Source organism: Fringilla coelebs (assembly GCF_963513975.1).
Source record: "Fringilla coelebs genome assembly, chromosome: 8".
NCBI classification, from domain to species: Eukaryota; Metazoa; Chordata; class Aves; order Passeriformes; family Fringillidae; genus Fringilla; species Fringilla coelebs.
Genome location: NC_140066.1, coordinates 32780064 through 32802575, shown reverse-complemented (window position 1 = coordinate 32802575; position 22512 = coordinate 32780064). Strand labels below are relative to the sequence as shown.

At 40.7% G+C, this 22512-nt stretch overlaps 1 protein-coding gene across 4 annotated transcripts in view; it reads right to left on the bottom strand.

The window, feature by feature from the left end:
- PLEKHA1 (pleckstrin homology domain containing A1) overlaps nt 1–17590 on the bottom strand; it is a 31239-nt gene extending 13649 nt beyond the window's left edge. For 3 of the 4 annotated variants that reach the window (XM_084209993.1, XM_084209994.1, XM_084209991.1), the window contains exons 1-5: nt 17468–17590; nt 3872–4032; nt 2435–2491; nt 1649–1694; nt 143–240 (exon numbers count right to left, since the gene is read on the bottom strand). In XM_084209993.1, coding sequence (XP_084066119.1) covers nt 143–240; nt 1649–1694; nt 2435–2491; nt 3872–4012 — 342 coding nt within the window. In that variant the 5' untranslated portion in view covers nt 4013–4032; nt 17468–17590. Of the gene's footprint in view, nt 1–142; nt 241–1648; nt 1695–2434; nt 2492–3871; nt 4033–17241; nt 17383–17467 lie in introns of those variants that run through there. The other variant, XM_084209992.1, reaches the window with a different exon arrangement.
- Between the last annotated feature and the right edge of the window lie 4922 nt (nt 17591–22512).

Genomic DNA, 22512 nt, shown 5'->3' with positions numbered 1-22512 from the left:
TTTCTCTACAGTTTCTCCAAGTACTGCAAAGTCAAGCCAAGACTTGTTTGTGGTGATAGAAACTGGAGGCAAAGGTTACATTTAAGCACCTACAGACAGTCACCATTTGAAAACACTGCTAAATATCAACTCAACCACTTACTGTGATTTTGGTAGCTTTGTTCAGAACATTTACCCATTCAACTAGGTCCTGCTGATCATTGGCTTGTAGAAAGTATTTTCTCATCCCTGCATTCATAACTGTTAAAAATCATTATGAAAGGTTAACAGCACTGAAATTTAAGAGCAAACTTAATATCATTATGAAAAGATTTGATTTCAGAGGAAAATTCCATTTAAAGTACTTAAGTGCTCTGCTGTGTTTAATTTTAGAAAGTCATCTTAAGGCACATAAACCCACTTGATAGCTTTATTCTAAAAAAAAATAGTAATTTAAGCTCCCCACTTAAACGGCATGATACAAACTTTGAAAATTGATTTTTCTGACATAGAAATGAAGGCTTGAATTTTATCAAAATATTCTACAGTTCCATTTCCTCTTTCTCAATTTCCCCATGCAACAAGTCTTATACCTGGGGACTTCTACAATTTCTCCTTTTAATCCTCTGCCCAGAATCTGTTATCCTTTGTGACATTACAAACATAACTGTGGTCACTGATTTACTTTTTAAAAACAAATTTTAATCACTGGGAAAATTAGTATTAATTACTAAGTATATGATGCACAGGATCAAACAACTTTAAGACAGCTACAACACAATTATCATTTTACTTTAGTGACTTGGCAGAGAAACATATTTTAATGAGTTTATATCTCTACCTCACAACCCCTGGCGTCCTTTATCAAAAAAGGACAAACACATTTCAGTGTAACAGCTAAAGAAAAAAAAAAATCATGGCTAATTCTTGAAATAGGTTTTATGGTGATAAAACCATCTGAATATAAAGAGAGTAAATTTGTATTTTTCCTCTACAAAGTATGAAAACTCTTTAATATATTAGAGATATTTAAGCCGGCATCTTGGATCATTAAGGTGTTTTAGAGCTGGCCCACTGACAGGAGAAACTTTACAAGTACTGAGGACAAAGCCCTCCACAGATATGCAGAGGAATCTGTAATCTGTAGATGGCACTGAACTGACACACCAGGTACTTGCCTAAAACCAGGAGGAGCTTTAAGCTCAAAACTGTAAACAAATTTAAACCTAGAAGGCACCCCAAGAATTTATTTTTTTTTTGTGCAGCAACAGAAGCTGAAATTTGACTTAAGAGCATTGGCTAACAGTATTTTTAGATCATTTCAATCAACTCTTTCATCAGGAAAAGATTGCAATAGTTAAATTTCTTGTCCTCCCAGCTGACAGGCAGACCACGTTTCTGAAAACAACTGTCATTACTTATTAATGCCTCAAAAATTTCAGACATCTGAAAAAACAGCTCTCACCTACTCCTCATTAAGCTGCAGTATGAAAAAACACAAAAACACCTTATGAGGAAGCCAACATTTCCATCATACTAAAGAAGAAAGTGAACACAAGCTAGTTTTTAAACACTCCCAGCTGTAGCTGGTACCAGAGCTGCAGAAAATTCTCCTTGTTCCAAATGTCTGAAGAAGGCACTTGATGCACACAGAACATGCCAAACTCACCAAAACAGAACTCTGCCTTTGGCCTCAGCTTAGTTGCATCGCTAACCTAGAAGGGAAATTAGGATTATAAATGTCACAAAATACACCTCAGATATCACAAGTTTTATCCTCTTTCAAGGGGGTAAATTAAAAGATTAGCAGCACAGCAAGGTGGTCAGGCATAATGACAAAGAGAACTTAAAACAAAAATGAAAGAAACAAGGAAGGTGGGAAGATGCAGTATTGACAACAAAAAATGCAAAGGAAGGATGAAAAATGAGCAGAAAGACAAGAAAAGGTCAAGTATTTTTCTCCATTTATTTGTTAATGCAGTATCTGCTACAAATTTAACCATGGAAACTTTCTTAGTTCACAGTTCCCTTTCAGACATATTTAGAACTAACTGCATACACAGTGTAAAGGATTAAATATTTTTTAGAAATTTTTCTGTCCTGTCTATTAAAAGTCATTAGTGCTTGCAAAGTATCATTCCCAAAGACATCTTCCCCTTCATAAATGACCTGTCTTTTCTCCAAGACTAATGGGAATTCAAATACTCATAAAGAACTGAAACGTCAATTTTATGAGCACAAAGAGCTGCTGCTTGAAATCACTAAACAAACTTAGACAACACAGTAATTTATCTGTTCTTATTTTAGCCTGAACCTATTGAAGTGTTTTAACACTTTAATTCAGGAGTATCACAGAAGCAAAAGGAGTAAGTGGCATTTAAATTTGTCTGAAGTTGAGGCCCTTGGTAGTTGCCACCAAGAATTTAATGAGTGTTGCACATATTAATTATCTTACCTTTGAAATATAGGTAAGTTTAATGGCCCCAACAGGTGGAGATCCAGAGGGAAGATTCTGAAACAAATCACATACGTTACAAAGTGAAACTAGTTTATTCTCATGCCACCATCAGTGTTTATGCATAAAAAGCAAGTAATTCCCCAAACAAAAAGAAAATCCTACATATTTTTTATAGACAATGCACAATGTATGCTTGAAACAGGACCTAAACTACTTGTTTATTATACACACATCTGTTAACTAAAAACAGACTGACTGCTAGAAACAATACAAATAGTAATTGTTTCAGAGGTTTATGTATTTTACTAGAGGAAAAAGGATTCTTGTGGGTCTGCATCCAGGAAATCCGGAAAGAATACATTTTCCTTAACAGATGTTGGAGTCTCATGTACTTTGACCAGGGCAGGAGGAAGGGACAAGAAATGACATTCATCTATTATGTCAGAATACTTCAAAGGCCATCTCACATATTTTCCAATCACTTCAGGGATTTAGAAAGGCCTTTACATAGTTACAAGAATTCTACAGTTCTTCAAAATTACTGCAGTGGGAGAAAATCAAGAAGTTTCAATTCTTCTCTTGCAAGAAACCCTTTCATTTGTGCATGTAAAATAAAAGGCCTAACCTAGGCCTGGGTGTGCACTGCAAATATCATTAAGTCTTAAACTTCTGAGCAACTGCAATTTCTACAGCACTTCAAGATTTTGTCCACACGCCCTGAATTGCTTCTTTTCACTCAGTTTAAACGTTTGAAGTCTGTGTTACTTGCAGAAATGCTTTTTCTCCTCAGTAAGAACTGCTAAATGCTTCAGTCACAAGTCACATCCATCGAGCTGCACCTCATTTACATTTTGTTTTTGCTGGTTCCTTTGAACAGCAGACTCATGCTTTTTAACTCTGCTGCTCCTGGCAGAAGTGTACATGGATATTCTTCTGGCAGGCAGCTGGCAGCTGACCTGGATCCTATGCTCTCACTGTCTCTGTGCCCAAACCTTGAGCAATTATCTGTTCTTCCCTTTGCTAGGAAACACAGGGATGCAGGCACATTGTAAAAGTAGCTGTTATCTAAAGGCTGCTCTTCATCCCAAGGGATACAAGCTGTCCTCACTCATACACCATCCATGCTGGACTGCAAGTTTCATTAAAAATTGCTTTTCATTAAAAATTGCTTTTCAGTAACTGGTTCTGTTGAGGGAATGCAGTGTGTAATGCAAGGAAAACCACACATAAGGTTAAGGGTGAATTAAACACCAGGGTATGTGATTTGGCTCATCTGGTTCTATTAACCTGATTTACAATTATTTCATTTACACAATTATTTTTTTCCCCCCAGCTTCCAGGTCCATAACACTAAACCCCACTTTTCTTTTGCGAATTCATTAGAAAATCCAAAACTGAGACAAAGCAGGAAAACTCCTGGCAGGACCAGCTCACCTGTGGGTTATCCATGTACCACACCAGGTTGTCCTCCTGCGTGTCCAGGATGAAGTACCGCCGCAGGAATTTCCCACTATTCTCATTTTCCTCAATGTCTAAGAAACCACAGATGCGATTCTGGCGATCCACATAAGGCATTTCTGACCCTGGACATCACACTGCACGACAAAAAGCACAGGAGGTAAGCAAAGTTCCTTGTTGCTAATTTTAAGACTGCTCAGTGCATGACATTTTGAGCAGTTTCAATCAGTAGCTTTAAGAAGTTTCTACGGAAGGGTAAGTGAAGCGTAGCTGCTCCTCACACCACCACTGCATTTTCAGACAGGACTTTCATACTTTGCAGTGTTTATTTAGCAGATCCAACAGCCTAAGTGTAAGGTTACAAGTGGGAAGCAGCAGAGGAGCATCAAGGCTTTGACAAGATCACTGAAAAATAAAGGTTCTCCTTCACAACGTGCACAAAATTGAGACAGCAGTGGGGTTACACTTCCTCCTTTGACACTGCCTCTCGTGGCCAAGAAAGAATCCTTGTCAGGAGCTCCACTGCCCACTGCAATTTTTCATATCTAGCTTATGCAAATGCAATAAAGAAGCTTTTAGAAACATTGTTCTCATTTTTCTTCTCTCCTACAAAAAGCACTTCACGTCTAGCTGTGTTAAAGAAGACATTTTTTCATTCTTACACATTAAATAGGAAAAATGAAGCTGTGTGTGCACCAACAGAGATGGGAACACCCTCTGCTCATGGTACTGAGGTTTGAGTGCACCAGGCTTTTATTTTGGCTTTTGGGGTCTTTATTTTTGCTTTTAAAATTTTTTTGCATCAAAAAATTAAATTACATCTGCATTGTGCCCACCTATTACCCTTTTACCATTCACCTTTTATGGATCTGCCTTTTGCATCACGGGTTTTGCTTCCTTTTATTTTACAGGACAGTCATTTTACTTTAAGAGCCAGCCTTGTAAGACCAAAGATAAACTGGGATACTCATCTGAAAATGATAAAAATCAGGTTGATGCCAATCTTTCCCAGGGCAGGGAAAAAATGATTCAGTCTTCACATTTTGTTACGAAATTCAGAAATAGTACAGATCCAAAAATACTAAAGTAAGACACAGAAGGTTGAAGCACTTCACATTTTTCATAATTTTCCAACTTTTCCAGCTTTAACTGTAATATGGAAGCTTCATTTTAGTATTCCTTTAAACTCTTTACCTTTAATATTTGAGGTCACTTGATTTAAATACACTTACATACACATACAATGAGACAGATACAGATAATTATTTGTAGTTAGCTACTGATACACCACACCAAAACATGAGACAGTTTTTCAAGTGTTGTTTTGGGGAGAGAATCAGGGTTTATTTTAGGGACTCAGATATCTATGTTTTTGGGAGGGGAAGGGGGAGGGAATCAATATACAAACATGTTAATGTATAATTCTATTTACAGCTGTCATTTTATATGACTAATTAGCACACAAGGCAATTTTTGACTCAATCACTTTGAGAAGCAGTTTTTAAAAAGTCACCAGGAACAATGGTTTAAATATACTAAGGTTTATTCTTCAATAAAGTAAGAAAATTTACTAAGGTTATCTAAATTTCCTTGATGTGCTCCTCACAATTTAAATATCACAGATCTAAGTCAAGTTCTGTAACCATGTTATATTTATAAGGACCACAAAAATAAACACTTGAGCACTCAGAACAATGTCATTATTTTAACAAACATTCAACAGAAATTCAATTGAGGCTCTTGGGATCACTTCACACTGAAGTAACATCTCCCTATAAACACTGAGGGCAAGCTCAAGGGTAGCTGTTCTCTAAATTACACCTCTAATCTGGCACAACTTGGCATCACACCTTGTTTGCATTTAAAAGAATATAAAAATTGCCATTTATCAATATTGCCCTAATTTGTACCAGGTGGTTCTTCAACAAAATCATCCAGGATTTCCAGGACTCCCTTTAGGCTTCATATCAACAGTTTATGAAACCCAGAAAAGCCCTGTGCCTAAAAAAAAAAGCAAATATTGGTGGCTGGTTTCCTGTCTGAGCAGACTTAAGGCTGTGTTCTCTGCAGATGTGAACAAAATGAAACAAGGAAAACTTGTTTTTCAAACAAGATCTGGATTGATTAAGAATTCTTGAATAAAACCAACTGAATTTTTGAAAGCACTTTCCTCCATAAGAGAATCTATGTTTCAGAAAACCTTTCAAGAAAAATGAAAGGAGGATGCTCATAATGCTCCATTATAAACATACAATTAGCTAAAGCTGAACTACTTCAATACTTGAAATTTTTTTTTCAGGGCAAAAAACAAAACTCAGAAGCTTTTTCTTATTTGTCAGTAAACTAATTCTCAAAGAATAAAAAAAAATACCAAACTAATATAAATTAATAAAGATTCTCTACTTCAAAATACTACTAGCTAATTTCTAGCCTACAAAATGATACTATTTGCCCCTACTCTATGCTCTAATGAAAATACACCATAGAGTAAGACTAATGTAAAAACGTAAATTGTCTAACTGCTGTTGTCTTCAAATTAGTTTAAAATTCCTCATTAGGTTACAGACCTCTACAAGACTGATGGTCTTAAAGAAGAAGAGGCAAAAAACCCACCAACCTTTAAGTTCTTAATAAATTGAAATCTAACACAGTATCATATAACTTTTTCATTTTTAAAAGCCTGCTTCCACCCATTAAACCTTGGCAAGATTCCCCTGTAAATTAATAGCAATTCTATTCAACCTTCATTAATGAACCACAATTTGCAATGCACATTAAAAAAAAAAAAATCAATTTGTGCCTTTATTCCACTTACTAAAGGGACTGAACACATGACAAAGCCACCACCACGATCCCCTTCCTGACAACTCTGGACAGAGCCAGAAAGCATTGATGGAATTGCCAAGATTCATACAAGGAATTGCAGAACTCTAATTCCTCAGCATAGGAAATCTGGCTGGATGACCATCAGCCTAAGAATTCATCAGAACTTCAACTTAAAAATTACTTCAGAACACAGATCATGTCTTGCAGAGATGAGATTTTCCATTAAATTATTTGAAGCAATTAGGAAACAAAAATCTCCAAGTCTGTACATTTCACAGCATTATTACATGCGCCCTTAATTATTTTCTGCAGCAGAACCTGCAGCACAGAACAGTGCATTAAATCTTCTAGAATCAAGCATTATGAAAAGATTATGAGTTCTTGGTAAGGCTGAAGCCATCAAACCTGTTACAGACCACCTACAACTTCATTTTATTTTGCCTTCCATCCCTGCAGTGGAGATGGGGGTCAATGACATTGTGCTACTTCAGGAAAAACATCCCAGTGGCCCATTTCCTCCTGGTTCTTGCCACAATCCTCCAGAAACAAAGATGTTCTTGAAAACCCACTTTGTGGTGTATAGTAACACTCTGTAAGAACTCCCAGCTCTTTGAAATTCTCTCCTGGAGGGCTGTGTTATCATGCAAACAGGAGGTGTCACTTATTTTTGAAGCCTTACATCCCTCTTTCCAGCAGCAGGGTACTAATTTAGGAGGTCCATACCTCACCAGCCCAGCTTCTCTCAGATTTCCCCTCTCCCTGCTCTTTTCCTCTGTGGTACAACACACACTGACATTCCCCAACACTTATATCCCACACTGAGGGCTGCCTGGCCTCCTGGGCACCACTATAAATAAAAATCCCAGATCACCTTCCCCAGCCTCACTGTAAATGCATGACTGCACAAGCAGGACCTGCAGAGGCACACGAGCATCTCCTCTGCACCATTTATAACATACAGCTCAAACTCTCCCACATTAATTCCTATTTTTAGCTTCCCACCAGCACCTGTTCTTGAGTTCACCTCCATTACAGATTGCTTGCAGCCTTCGTATCTTCAAGTACAAAGTCTAGACAAGACTGAAGTGAGGTGCCAGATAACATTTCTACGGCCCAGTCTCTCCCTTGACTTGATTTCCACAGGTAGGTACAAACCATGGACCACTGGCTGACTAAAGCAAGTGGAATTTTGTCTTCATAAAAAGACCATGCAATAGGCTTTGCACTAAGAGCTTGATTAAAAAATGCAAGAAGGGCATTAATACCTCTTTATTTTACATGCTTTTTCCCCAAGCTTTGGGTAATTTTTTATTACTTTTATTTCATTATTTTGGGTAATATTTTATTACTTTTATTTCTTTAGTTTAGATGAACAGTTCTACTTCCTGCTCTTTAACGTTTGGAACTTTGGATTTAACTCACCCCAGGAGATGACTTTGGGGTTCTTTTTCTATCAGCTAGGAAGATTAAGAAACATCCATTACCTACTTACTCATCTCTATGAAATGAAGAACAACATTCATACACCTCCACTTGATAAATATAAAATGATGCCATGAGTCATGCCCACCCCTCCTCCCCAGCTCCCTTTTTAAGCTCTGCTGTTTACAGCAGCTCCAGCAGCACAAAGGGAAGGTAAAGCAGCATCCCCAGCGATCTCCAGTCTTTCCTGCAGTTCCAGGGACAGCTTCATTAGTGAGGGCTCCTGGCTTTTGCCTAAGCAATTACTCTCAGCTTCCTGCTGTAAATCAGCAGCTCTCCAGCTGGTCATCTCTTTTACTGACCACTTAGTGCCTCCCCAGGGGAAGGGATGAGTTCAGACTGTCCTGCTTATCCCCTGAAGAACACTGCAGTGAAAGCTTTCCTTCTTGTGTACATCCAGGACAAGGAAAGGGAGCAGGGAGGGGGAAATTCCAACCCTAACACAAGCAGCTCAGAGCAGCCTCTGAGAACCAGCCACATAAATCTTCCAGAGACCGTAGTTCAAACCTCTTTTTATTTCCTTGAAAAGCTTCCAGCACAGGCAGCCCACCAGAGAGAAAACTTCTACTATGAGGCAATACTGTAAATCCCTGCTCACCTTTCATACAGCTTCCAAAGTACCAAAAAAATAACAAAAAACCCCCCACAAACAACTAATCCAGGAGCTGGAGAAGTGACTTGGCTGCAATTCTTTTGACAACAAAAGATAATTCAGGATTGATGGATTTAAAATTACAAGCCCAGTGTTTCAATTTCCCAAAGATCCTCCACTGCCTCATTTTTGTCCTGGAGGGCACAGCAGACACGGGATACTTCTGTTAACAGGATTTGCCAGCAGCCTCTGACACTATGATCAACTTTTTAACTACATCTAAAAATGAGATCTGCAAGTGTCCAGGATATACTGCCCCCTAAATTCAGGCCCCCATTCTAAAGTAGTCAAAAAGTAGGAAAAAGCAGCTGCAAAAAACCAGTATTCAACTGGAAAAAAATCCTAAGCAGAAATCAATTTTCCAAATTAAAAAACCTTTAGCACAAGTGGCATTGACCTCTCCTATCCCTGACCAAACTATGAGGAATGTCAGAAGACACATCTCTCCCCCAGCACTTAAACCAGCTTCCAAGCAGACCACAATACAGAAAAATCATTGCAGTGATGAATCATCTAACAAAACCAGCAGCCTTATCTTGAACTTCAGTCTTATCCAGTGGTGATTCTGTGTTCAAAATGCTGAGCTGCTGTTTTCCAGGAACACTTGTTAAATCAGGGTAAGCCAACCACTCCCATCTCTTCCAGTGCACCTCAGCAAGTCAAATTATTCCTTTTATTCAACACTATCCTCTAATGTTACTTTCACCTCAGGAAAAAAAAACCCCAGTATATTCTAAGGGAAATCTGGAGTTCCATGGAAAACATTCTGGAGTTATGTGAATCCATCATCCCCTGGCCTATTTCAAATACTGATCTACAAGTTCCACGATGGAACAGGCTGGTACTCCCTCAAAAATTTCAGCAGAATTTCTCTAATTGATGTTTCCTGTTCTGAACTGAACTATTTTCCTCCATTTTAAGGTATTTGCAATAGCAGCCAAAGGCTTAGGGATATGATGGAATGAGGAAATGCACTGCACAGGATGCAAAACTCCACTCTATCACTGATCTTTTAAGTCAAAACAAAACCAAAAAAAACCCCAAACTCACCTATTAATAGTTTTTGCCCAGCTAAAACAATTATTTTAATTGTCCCTCTAAATGCACTGAGCTAACACAAATAAAGAGAAGCATCCTGTGCAACAAGGCCATTATTAAAAACACTCTTGAAATTAATCCATTAATAACTTATGAGTGATGAGTTATGAGATAACTTATGAGTGACCAGCTTTCAAGGCAATGAAGTAAAATAAAAAAGCTAAAAGACAGTGACAGAATATGTTCAATAACATCAAGTCTTTACAACAGTCAGATGTAATTTTCATCACTTTATATTAAGCCTTTGGATAATACAGTTACTCTAAATGACATATAACCAGAGATAAATACAATAAAAGAAAACAAAATGTAGTTACTCTAATTCACTTTGAATTATCTCTCACACAAGCCTCAAAACAAGTTTTAAATGCTAATTAATTTCAGTTACATAGTAGTTAAAATCCTAAAAATGCATGTTCAGAGTTGACTCATATTTACAATTTTTTTTATCAGCCTTTTCAAAATTTTAAATAAATGCCACCTACAAAACTCCAAATATGAAAATCAGGTCCTTGTTCTTGAAGATGCTTACATGCTCAGCCAAAGAAAGTGTCCATTCACGACAACCAAAACTAATTAAAAATTAAGCAGGAAAAAACCACATTACTTATTAGGATTACTTATTACTAGTTAGTCATTAGAAAAAACCCTGTTTAATTTCAATAATAAACTAATAACTGCTACATCCAGGCCAACCACTCCAAGCACTTGAATTCCACACACTCCCAGCTATTTCAAATTCCCATCTGAATCAAACTACAAATCCTGGTGAAGCTTATTTCACTTTAGGAAGTCCAATACAAAAAGAAGGTGAAGCTGGTTGAATAATGAATTTTGCCATTTTTGAGCCAGTCTTGCTGATTTTTACTCAGAACCCTGGGTCTAAACTCAGCAGTACAAATAAACACAGACCTTCTTCCTGGGAAGTATGTAAGAAATGGAAAGGCCAGCTGCTTAGGGAATCAGCAATATCTTCAGTTTTCACAGAATACTCTTATGCTGTTAAAGAAAGGGCTGGAAATAACTGATTTTTCTGTTCATTTCAATATCAAATAATGAACATTATCAGGTGAATATTTGATTTGACCTCTTTTACAGATATAAAAGGATTTAATTAAATGAGAGCACACAAATCAAGTAACTGTTTATCAATTTTGATTTTGTAGATCTAATTTAGCAAATTCAATGCAGAATAAAGAAAAATGCAATGGTTCATTTACGTTAAAACTTTGGGAAAGAAAAAATCATTGCTGCTCAATTTTCACCTAATTTATATTTATATATAAATTAATATTTATATATATTAATTTATATATATTATATATTAATATTTATAAATATTAATATTTACGTACAGACTGTGTTCATTTCATTGTATAATCCACCATGTGGGTCAAAATTCCCTCTACTGCAAAGATTTGATATTTCCTCCAGAATCCAGCTCACTTGTCAGTTATATCAGAACTACACAAGGATTTCCAGAGATTAGGACTAATCTCAAAGCTCTCCACTAAGTGCAAGTGCAGTGAAAGCTCTTTAGGAAGAACAGGGCTTTGCCTGCCTCATGTAACAGACACACAAATGTGCATTTACAGATGCACAGCTTCTGTTTACCAAGGTGGGAGGGGAAAATTAAGCTCATCAAATGGCAAAGTTTTTAGGACATTACCCTCCCCCTCTCTTTTTTTATACACCTTGAATTAAGAAAATCAAACCCCACTCTGGCATATGTAATCAAGTCTCACCCAACACACAGATAAACCCCACAAAGTGAAAGTTGCTCTGCTTGTAGCACAGTGCCACTTCACTTGAATCACATCACTCACTGTGACTTCTCACAAAATTCATTTCTAGCAGCCTTTCTCCTTGGAACCAAGCCCTGAGCACAGGGAATTGTCCTCATGGCAGGTACAGCCCTGGTTGTGGCCTTCTGCCTCACCTTCCTCCTCATTTGTGGGATGACACAAATACCAGTTACTGCCCAGCTGCTGCTCTGCACTGACAAAGGTGTTTCTCAAAACCTCAGTTATGGTGTGGAGGGAGAATAACAGCTCTCCACCCACAGAATAATCCCAAAAGTACCAAGCAGGCTCCTGGCATTTTGTGGGATTGCTGTCTGATCTACACACAGCAAGGCAGAAACACCCCAGAAGAATCCCAGCTCCTGTGTACATCCAGCAGCCTGGAAATCCTGGATGTACCATGAGCATCCAACAGGATGGTTTTCAGCACCCTGTACTGCTGCCTCCCACAAAAAGGCAGCAAATGGACTTCCTGAAGGAATCATGCCACTCCACCCAAAAATCAGGGTACCAGCACAAAGTAGGAAGACAGTATAGATAAACTACAGCATCTACAGTGAACTTGATTTAAGGAAGAAACACAAGAAAAATGTTAATGATTAAAAAAAAAATCAAGATAACAAAACCATGAAGTCCTGAATCAGCAGGCACACTTTCAACATCCTTTAAGTGATCCAACCTTCCAGCACTGCTGCACACACAGGCATGGTCTACCAGATACAGGAATAACTTGCCAGCTGAATTATTAGCCCAGCCTAAGTTCCCATTTGTCATTTTCAGCCTCCCTAAAGAGTTAACCAACATATCGAACAACATCTTTTGAAGTGTAGTTTTAAGAGGACTGCTCACTCTTACAACAAACCTGGCATGTAACTGTTTTAGTGCTTAACAGAAGAACACTTAATTAAGTCACTAGTCTGAAACAAGTTCCAACACATTTTCTTGGACATGGGATGTAAATGTGGTGGGTACCAAAGCACCCAGGGAGAGCATACACATCAAAACAACTACATATTAAATGAATTAATTTATCACCTATCTGTCAGTATACAGAGGCTGTTCCTGGGAGTGTTGACTCTCAGCAACAAAAACATGTTTGCAAAGCTTGGTAATTGCTGTCTAGTCTACATTTGCAATTTATAGCAATGACAGTGTCCTATTTTCACCAGAAAGATTTTAAATTCAAAATACTTTTAACTCTGTAACAGTAATAAAGACACTGCTCACTAGAGGTGGCTGCAAATTCTTTTTCCCTTTGGGGGAGTGGAGAAGCAGAAAAGCTCAACCTCTTTCACATGAAAAGTCAGTGAATCAGGCCCAATTTAAGAGATTCTGCTTACCAGGCCAGCAGAAAAAATGAGCTAAATTGATATCCAAAACATCTGGATGCAGTGGCTAGCTAGAATTAAAAGCATCTTCAAGAAGAGAACAGCCAACAAAGGAAAAGAGAGAGCTTTGCTACTGTCTCCTGTGTGGCAGAACCATAACATAAAAGATTTACATGTTTGTGTGGGTATTTTAAGCATTGTTTTAAAATTCTGTTAAACAAACAAGGCCATGCAGTGCTCCTTAAAATTTTAAGAATTTGCTTTCTCTAAGTGACACCAGAGATTTCCAGTCAAAACCTTTTTTCCACTGTATTTTTCTGGTTTTCCTCCTCCTGCCTGGAGGTTACCCCTAGTTTTTTATCTTGGGCAGAGTCTTCAGCCTCTGCCTCCCAGCACTAGGGAGCTCCCCTGGCCACATCCAGCCTGACTTGCCCTGACCACTCTGGTGATGCAGAGCTGCTGCTGCTCAGCACTCTCAGCATGAGAATGGAGGGACACAGCAGCAGCTTGTCCCAGGCCACACAGGAAGCTTTTTGGCAAAACATTGAGCTGAACCTGTTTCCCAAGTCCCAGAGCAGCAACCTCACTATTGAACCACCTTTCTTCTACATAAAATACCTGAAACTATTCAGATTTTAAGGCAAAGGCATATGTTCAAACCTGAAAACTGTTTAAACTGTTGAATGCCACAAATGTCTACCAGACCTGCAACTCCCTACTTGTGCAGATAACATCTGTTAAGAGTAAGTGGCTCATACAGTTCTGCACCAGAAAGCTTAATAAGTTCCTTCTCCAAGATTAAAGAAACACCTACACATTCTAGATGCTTCTGCAAGTCCCTGGAGGGAGAAAATGCTGCTTAGTGCTGAGACAATGAACCAGCTTCCTTCCTCAACAGCAACAAAACCCTGCTGCTTTACCTAGCACTGAGAGGAAAGTGATATTTATAGAACTGAGCCCTAAACCAACACATACCTAAATACTTCTCACTGTTAGGGTACAGCATGCATCAAGATGACCTTAGACCTATATATTTTCAAAGTCCTAATTTGAAAGATCAGTGTAAGAGCAGAAAAAGATTGAAGCAGCTCAGCCTCATCCCTCCATTTCAATTCATTTCAGTGATTCTCTGCATTGAAGTGTAACTTCAAAACCTGAACCATTCTTGTCACTCAGAGCTCTTCAGCAGGTGATTTTTTTAAAGCTGTTACATTATTTTCATACGTCAAATAAGCTCACTAGGATTATGATATTTAGGTTTCTTATATAATTTTATAAATCACTGACAGCAATGCCTCTAGCCATATCCCATTGCCTTTAGTTTCAAAACCAAAAGAATACATGTACTGACTGTTGTGTTTCTTTATATATAATTTCCTGATGCCTTCTTAAGCACTTGTTCCACGCTGTAAAAATGTTTTATGCTAAAGCCAGTTACCTAAATTCCCATTTTGGCACTGAAATAAATTACTATTCTGTATTTTTATGCAATTATACAACTGCACAAAGGTCCACTTGGCTGCAAACCCCAGTAAGTATTTGCTAAGACTGCTCCTATTCTTCATAATTATCAGTGAAAAAAAAAAAAAACCAAAAAACTCTGCCAAAACCCATCTTGCAAGACAGATAAATGCTCTCATATCACAAGCTATTGTTTGTCTGAACACTGATACAGAGCTGGATACATGCAAAAGCACAGCAGAGCATGCAATGAAAATTCACATTAAAACATGTACTCACTCCCCAACACTGCTGGTTTGCTGCACTTTGGAGGAACTGCATTTACCATGATAACTGTCAGCTTAAATAACCAGGAACAGTCAGTAATAAAGACATCGATGGAATTCTAAATCTACTAAAATAGATTAAGAATTTTGCAGGCCTGGCAGTTTGGGCTACATCCAACCCTGCACTGGAGACTGTGTTGCAAGCAGAGACCTGTTCTCATTTCAGTAATGTCCTCAAGTTCTTTCTAATCTGTTACAGTCAATAAAAACTGACTTCTGCACTTCCTCTCTTCTACACCAACTCTCTGACGTGCTGTCAGCCTTTATTTGAGCTGAGATAGCTCTGCTACCTTCTGGAACAAGCCCCAGCTACCTGCAAAAAATGCCTTTTCCTGCATTCAGGTCTGTTCCTCCTGCACATGCCTTCTGTATTCCCCACGTGTGTGTCTGTCTTCTGTCACTCAGCTACTACTCCTGAGGAGAAATAAATACAGGAGGAGAGGAGGAGGAGGGGAAGCATGAAGATGCTGCCTGCCTATTTTCTTTATTCTTTTTATACTATTTTCTTTATATATAATGATTCTTCTTTGCCTATTCTCTGATTTGTATGAAATCATCTGCTCCTCTGAAACATCTCAGCACTGCACTACGCCTGCCAGTGACACACTGAGCATCTTCTGCTTGAATTTCACCCTTGAAATGCAGAGCTATGCAATGGAACATGAGGCCAAATGTAGTTTCAAAGCAGAGAAATAGCTCAAGAAAAGAGATGCCTTTAGAATTTAGGAATTTGGAATGAAAACTTCTACACTCACAAAATCAAATCACAATGTTTGAGAACTGCAGATAGAACTCAGTGAGTCTAGGTTTGTATTTTATGCAAAGCTGACTCCAGCAGTGTAGCACTCGGTGATACCCAGGACACATCAAACCCCCAGGTATTATTTCTTGAATTATCAATTTCTGCCTTACTGCTTATCTATCACTGAATTAAAAGACTCTCCTCCAAATATCAGCCAGGCCCAGCATCTCTTCCTATCACAAAGAGATTTCAGCCCACTTTTAACACTTCCTCATGTGACAAAGGGGAAAACTGCACTTCTACACTTCTGTGCTTCACAAACCTGACAGCTTCATGTATTGTTACTGCTCTGACTCTCTCAACTAAAAATAAGTAGGAGGAAACAGGACTGAATGGACCCAAAATGCACAGTTCACTTTGAGCAACCACTCAAAGTAACCACACACACTTCCAGCTCAGTTAGGATTGTGTTTGTGCTACATCAAAATGAATACAGCCCCATATAAAAATAAAAACAAAACAACAAAACAAAAGCCAAAAAAATCCTGTTGCTTTAGTTTCAACAGTGAGAAGCCACTCCTCACACACCATAGGGCCCAAAACTGTACGAGCAAATACGACTCTTTCCTGCAGGGTCATGTATGGGATTGGGTAAGGAGAAGAGAAAATTCATCTTTAGAGACATTACAGCCTCTGTCAGGAAAGCAAGGAATTTGTCAGAAGGCATCAAGAAGTTGATGCTGTTCAGCTTGCTCTATGCCTAGTAGTCTCTTTAAAAATACTCTGCTTTGAGAAGAAGGTGAAGCATGGAGAGATGGAGCTCTTAAGAATCTAAAAAAAAAATTAAAAGATTCCACCTCTCATCTTTACTCAGGTCACAGCACTCGGCTGATACCTAATTCAGGAGCTCAGTGTAACAAATAACTATTCTGCTCAATTATAAACACCATACACTGCTCAGTGAAAATCAGACATTTTTCTTACAGAAGGCCCCAAAGCAGCAGCCTGCCAAAGAGAAAACTGCTGTCTTCTCCACGCTCCTTTGCAAACATTTGATGCAACAACATAATGCCTTTTACGAAGGTCACGCATTAGATCCTCCCAAGGGAGCTGCACGACACGTATAGAATCTAAGTGTGCACAACACAGCCAGGATTTCAGTCTGCACAACACATCCAGGATTTCAGTCCGTGTTAAGTTCAGCAGCATGTCAAATGCCTATCTGGAATTTTACAGGTGATAAAAACCGCGCATATACCAACAGTGGTTACAGTTTAACATTCATTTATAGCCAAGTTATCCATTTAAAGACACTTTGGCTCAGCAAATAACCAGCCCCGGTTACAGCTAAGCCAGACCACGGCTCGGAGCGTGCCAAGAGCCTCCCCGCACATCCCTCACCAAAGCCAAAGCCAAAGCCAAGCCGGGCACTGCCCGCTGTCTGTCGCAGCCCCCCGAGCTCTGCCGGGGCTCCCGGAGGCGCAGCGAGCCGAGGGTCGGCCCGGGAGCCCTCCCGCACCCCGGCTGCGGGCTCTGCCCGATAGCATCGCTGCCGCCCGGCGTGCCCGCACAGCCGAGCGGCGGAGCCGAGCCGAGCGTGACGAGCAATGAGATCACCGCTCCTCTTACCTCCGGGGCCGTGACAGCGCCCTGCCCGCGCCACCGGGGCAGCCCGCACCGCGCCGGCCCCGCGGGCAGAGCCCCCGCGCCGCCGAGCGCCTTCCAGGGAAAGCGGAAAGAAAAAAGGAGGGAGAGGCGGCAGGACAGTGCCCTGCGCGGTCACACACCGGGCAGGCGCGGAAGGAAGGGCATCACCCGGGGCGGGACGAGCCCCGCCCCGGGCCCAGGCACTTACTGGAGTGGTGGCAGTGCGGGAGCCCCGTGAGGAGAGCCGGGCGCTCCCCGGGCCCGCTCCCGGCCCCGCTCCCGCGCCCCGCACCGGGAACGGGCTGCTCCCGCCGCCTCCGTCCGCGCCGCCAGCACCGCACTGCGCGTGCGCCACCGCCCGCGCCACCCCGCGGCCTGCTGGGACATGTAGTGCGGTGGTTGGGGTGCGGCAGGGGCGGAGGTGTGAGGCATGGTGGGAATTGTAGTTCAATTATTGAGGGTTTAATCGCAGGTTTGATGGAGAGGCCACAGCAGGGTGGGAAATGTGGTATATTATGGAGAAATTCTTCTCTCTGAGCGTGGGGAAGGTTCTGGCCCAGAGAAGCTGTGGCTGCCCCATCCTTGGAAGTGTCCAAGGCCAGGCTGGACAGGGCTGAGCAGCCTGGGATAGTGGAAAGCATGGCTATTCATGGCTGGCGCGGCACTGGGTGGGCTTTGAGTCCCTTCCAACCCAACTGATGTGTGATCCATGAATCTATGAACTGCCACTCACCAGCCACAGGATGTCTAACAGGCCAGGTGCCACATTCTGCAGCGGGGATAGATCAGCCCTGGATGTCTGGACAGGTTCTGGAATGACGCTGGAGAGCGAGGCCCTGGCAAAGGACCGGGGGCCTGGCTGATGGCAGACTGAACGTGAGGCAGCACTGCCCCTAGGACACAGCACTGCTGGCTTCCTTACTCAAGGACATCCCGGAGCTAACAAGCTTTAAGGATGTAGTAAATCAAGATGTTGATATATGCCACTGTATACTTTGGTAACATGGTGCAAAACTCGAGGTCTGTGCTGCCCCGCAGCCTTTTGTCATCAGTTCTAGTAGCAAATGACAATTTCCCCAAATGATGTTTAACCAGTTTTACCAGGAAGTTGCTTCTTTTCTAAGCAGATATTAAATTTATACTGAAAAACTTAGTGCTTTCTGAAATAGCAACACAGATTTTTTTTTTCCTTGCTTAAAGCAGTGATATCTCTAATTATGGAAATCATTTGAACTCCACCGCTGCCTGTAAATGCATCTTTGTTTCAAGCTGGCATGTAACAACCCTACTTCACAGCGAGACAAAAGCTGTAATCAGAGCACAACAATAAAAGCTGAAGTCAGCCGCAAACAATGCTGCACCATCCCCATGGCAACTTTTCCCTATCAAACCCCGGGGAGGTCACACACTCTGCAGCTGCACCAGCCAGAAGCTGTTCAGTTTGGACTTCATTCACGATTATTCCTACATTTTTTGGGTCTTTTTTTTCACTTAACAGTGTTCTGGTGGAGTTAATGCAAGGCAATTAGCAGTGAGCAGCAGCCCACTAAAGTTCCAAAATGACATTTCTCAGCCTGACAGGACTATCAGGGCTGTGACAGCTTTTAAATGACTGCAGGATGTGTCCTGCCATCACGCTGCACATGGAAGAGCCTTTTACAAAATTGTGCACAATTTCTGCACTCAAAAACCCATGCAGTCAAAAGCCATCCCACAGCACATGGAAACTACAGCAGCCTGCAGTCTGATATGCCTTAACTTGCAAATATTTTCTCCAGCCTCCCACACAAGGTTTGAATATCCATGGATTCTGACAGTAGGACTCAGGAAAGGCTAAAAAGATGGTTACATTTAAAAGAAGGAGTGTATTTTATTGGAATTTGGTAGCAAACCTCATACTGTACCACTTTGCCATAGTTTCTGTCATGGGACACTGCTGCAACCTTGCTTTTAGGGTGGCCTAATTCTCCCAATTTACTGAGGAGACAATCAGGTATATAAAGAACTATTTTTACTTAATCTGAGACACAAACACTTAAAAATAGCCACATTCTGTCACCTGTGCCATTCACAAAAGTATTTTCCTGAAATTCACATGTGGAGAACCAAAAGATGAAGAGTTGTGAATCTTTGATGTTATCCCTAATGCCCCAACTTAAAGCAAAACTGGCTTTCAGTAGAAAGCTTCTCATAGTTCTGGTGTTATGAACTGTAGTGGTGCAGAGGCTACTTAAAGCTCAGCTGAGCTCCCTGGCTTTGAAACAACTCAATATTTTCATTATTCCTCTCTGTGGAATGTGCAAATGCATCAATTGAAAGCGATTGTGGTGACAAACAGGTAAACTTTGGGTGTGAGGTGACTGGGTGGCCCAGGGACTCTCCTATTCTGCACTACAAAGTCAGCACACAGAGATTACAAGGGACAGAATCTATATTTTACCCCATCTAAAAATATTCGAGCACAAGGTCTGCACTGGCTTCTTCTCCATGCAATGCCACTTGACTTCAGTGTAGAAATTGGTTCAGAGCCCAGGATATTCCAGCAGAAGTATGAGACAGACACTTATTTCCTCTCCAGTTGTCTCTATTCATAGTTTTCAAATGCTGGCAGGTATCCCCACAAAAGTTTTCATGGCTGGCAAAAAAAATGTTGGCAGAACCCTGCTGTGCCAGTCCTTTACTCAGAACCTGCTTGTGATTCTCCTCACTGAAACAGGCAGGAGGGTTTGGACATCAGCTCCTGCTGGGATTTCAGTTACTCAGAATACAGACTATAATAAATAGCATTTGGTGAGTGACCTGCAGCAACATGCACCATTAAGAGCAAGTGTTTATTTCACAAGGTGTAGAAACTCCCAGAGGAACAGCAGTACCTGAGGAGCAGCATGTATCTATCCATATAAATGCAAACACACAAATGGAAATATGCAAATCACAGACATACCTTGTAAATATAAATACACAACTTGCATGTCTTGGCAAAGGAGCAGAAATATCTAAAAATTCCAAAATACAACTTTCTAATTGTAGTTTCATGGTGGGTATTTTTACTCAGCAGAGGAAGTTCAGCAACTTTATAGATATGCAGAAATAAAGAGCTATGAACAAAACCTCACTTCATTGCTCTAAAGAAATGAATTCGGCCTGGGACAAAAAGGTTTTGTGAAAACTAACAGTTTTGTTGCCGTGGAAAACAGGAAAAAAGCCTGGCCAGTGAATTACTGAGTGCAGAGCAAAATGCTGTCACTATATTCTGTTTTTATGGGTCCAACATTGCAAATTCCATCCACATGCAGTATGCCTCCTGTGCACTATTTTAAGAGGGGTGTTGCTGACCTCAATGGGGCTGCTTTTCATAGAGGCTGTGACCAGGCAAGGTCATTACTCTGCTGACACCTTCAGTGTTAGCATCCAAGGAAAGCTTTTCAGTCATTAAACTCCATCCCAGAGGATGAATGTCTGAGTTTACTGCAGTGGCATGGGGCTAATTAGGTAGTATTTATTACCTAATTAAATTATTTGCCATAATGGAGAGAGAGAGAGACCAAAAATTCTCCAAGGCTCCAGCCAGAGTGACCTGGGGAAGAACAACCCTTGCTCTTTCAGGGTTTCCAGTTCTGAGCAAGACAATCTGTGAGAAAAGAGGATGTCCTGTCCACCTCAGGGGTAAACCCTTGTGTGTGGCCACTTTCTGAATCTGGAGAAGGTGACACTGATTCCTGAGCCAGCCTAACAGGTAATGAAGGAAAAACACCCTCTCCAGCCCTGCAGGTAATCAGCTGAAGCCCTGCAGAGGGTATCCCTGCAGTCAGTGCCTTTCAGCAGAGCTCTGCATGTCATGGGCACCTTGGGGGCAGCGCAGACAAAACCTCCCTGTGCCTCCCACGGGAGGAAAGGAGCAGCAGCTTCAAAATCCCTGCACGTAGGAGCAGATAGTTTCATTCCAAAGCTGCTTTAAAGCATATTTGCAATATGCATTTTAGGGCTAAAACTTCATCTCTTCTGATGAAATGATGTTGACAGAGCTTGGAAATTTAATCTCACGTGGAGGTTGAATTCGTTCAGCTTCAGCTGGGTCTTGTTATTAATTTGATGTTGAAGTAGAAAAGCATCTTGCTGTAGCTGCTGTGGATAAGCACTGATACACAGTCCTGAAGTAATTTCCCAGCCTTTTAAATACTCTGTTTCCCTGAAAGCCATATTTAAACACTCTGAGTTTGTTAGGGTTTAATATTCTTATGTTGCAGTTGTTTTCCTCATTCCTATGTGCATAGCATTATACTAAAATACATATGGTGATTCCTCATTTTCCACCAAAGAGTGAATTTTTATTCACTTCCATCTTTCTAGATATAAAATTTAATAGCAAAAAAAAAAAAAAAATCCCTTTTCCCCTCTTTTGTCTATTTTAACCTAAAACCATTCCACATTAAAAAAAAAAAAGTGAATTGTCTTTAAAATACAGTATCCCTGCAATAAAAAGATTGAAATGCTTTCATTTCATTTCAAAGCTTAAAAGATGAGAGCTTAATCTTCTTCAGAAAAGGGCGTATTCTGCACTGCAATGTATGCAAAGCGCCCGGGGGCCTTTCAGCTCACCCTGCTGCTGCAGTCAGGTCAGGACAGTGCCTTGCTGCTGTCATGGGGCAGGATGGGAGGCAGAGGCTCACTATTTTCTGAGTTTTATTTGTTTAATATTTCACTATGCACCGTGTTACAGAGGTAATTTACATTTATATTAGCCACTACAGTGCAGAGTAAAGCTGGGGGTTGAAGCTGCTCTCATTTGTGCTTTTACCAGGAGCTATAACATTATACTTTGCTGCAAGTCCCAGTCCTCAAAGGGCTGGGGCTGGAGATTGTACTGGCTATGCCTTTTAAATTGTTATAAGCCATGATTTGAGTTGTATTTCACAGGAACTGCTAGAGCAGGAACAACCTGAAGCAGGGGAAGGGAAGCAGTTGCAGGGCAGCAGTGACCTGGCCTGAGCTGGCTTTGGGGCACAGGAACTCCCTGCAGCCTCTCCTGTCCTCAGTGACCACTAGAAGGGATGGAGCCCAAAGTCCTGCACTAAATCAATTAAACAGACATGTTTTTACCCTTTGGATTTCCTCCTCTGTCTGTCTGGTGGGGAGTGAGCTGTGTGGGGCTTGGTTGGTGGCTGGGGTTAAACCACGACAGATTGAAAGGAAGAAAAGTTTTATTCAGTTATAGCAAGATCCCAAATATCCCAAAGATCCTTGGGATCTTTG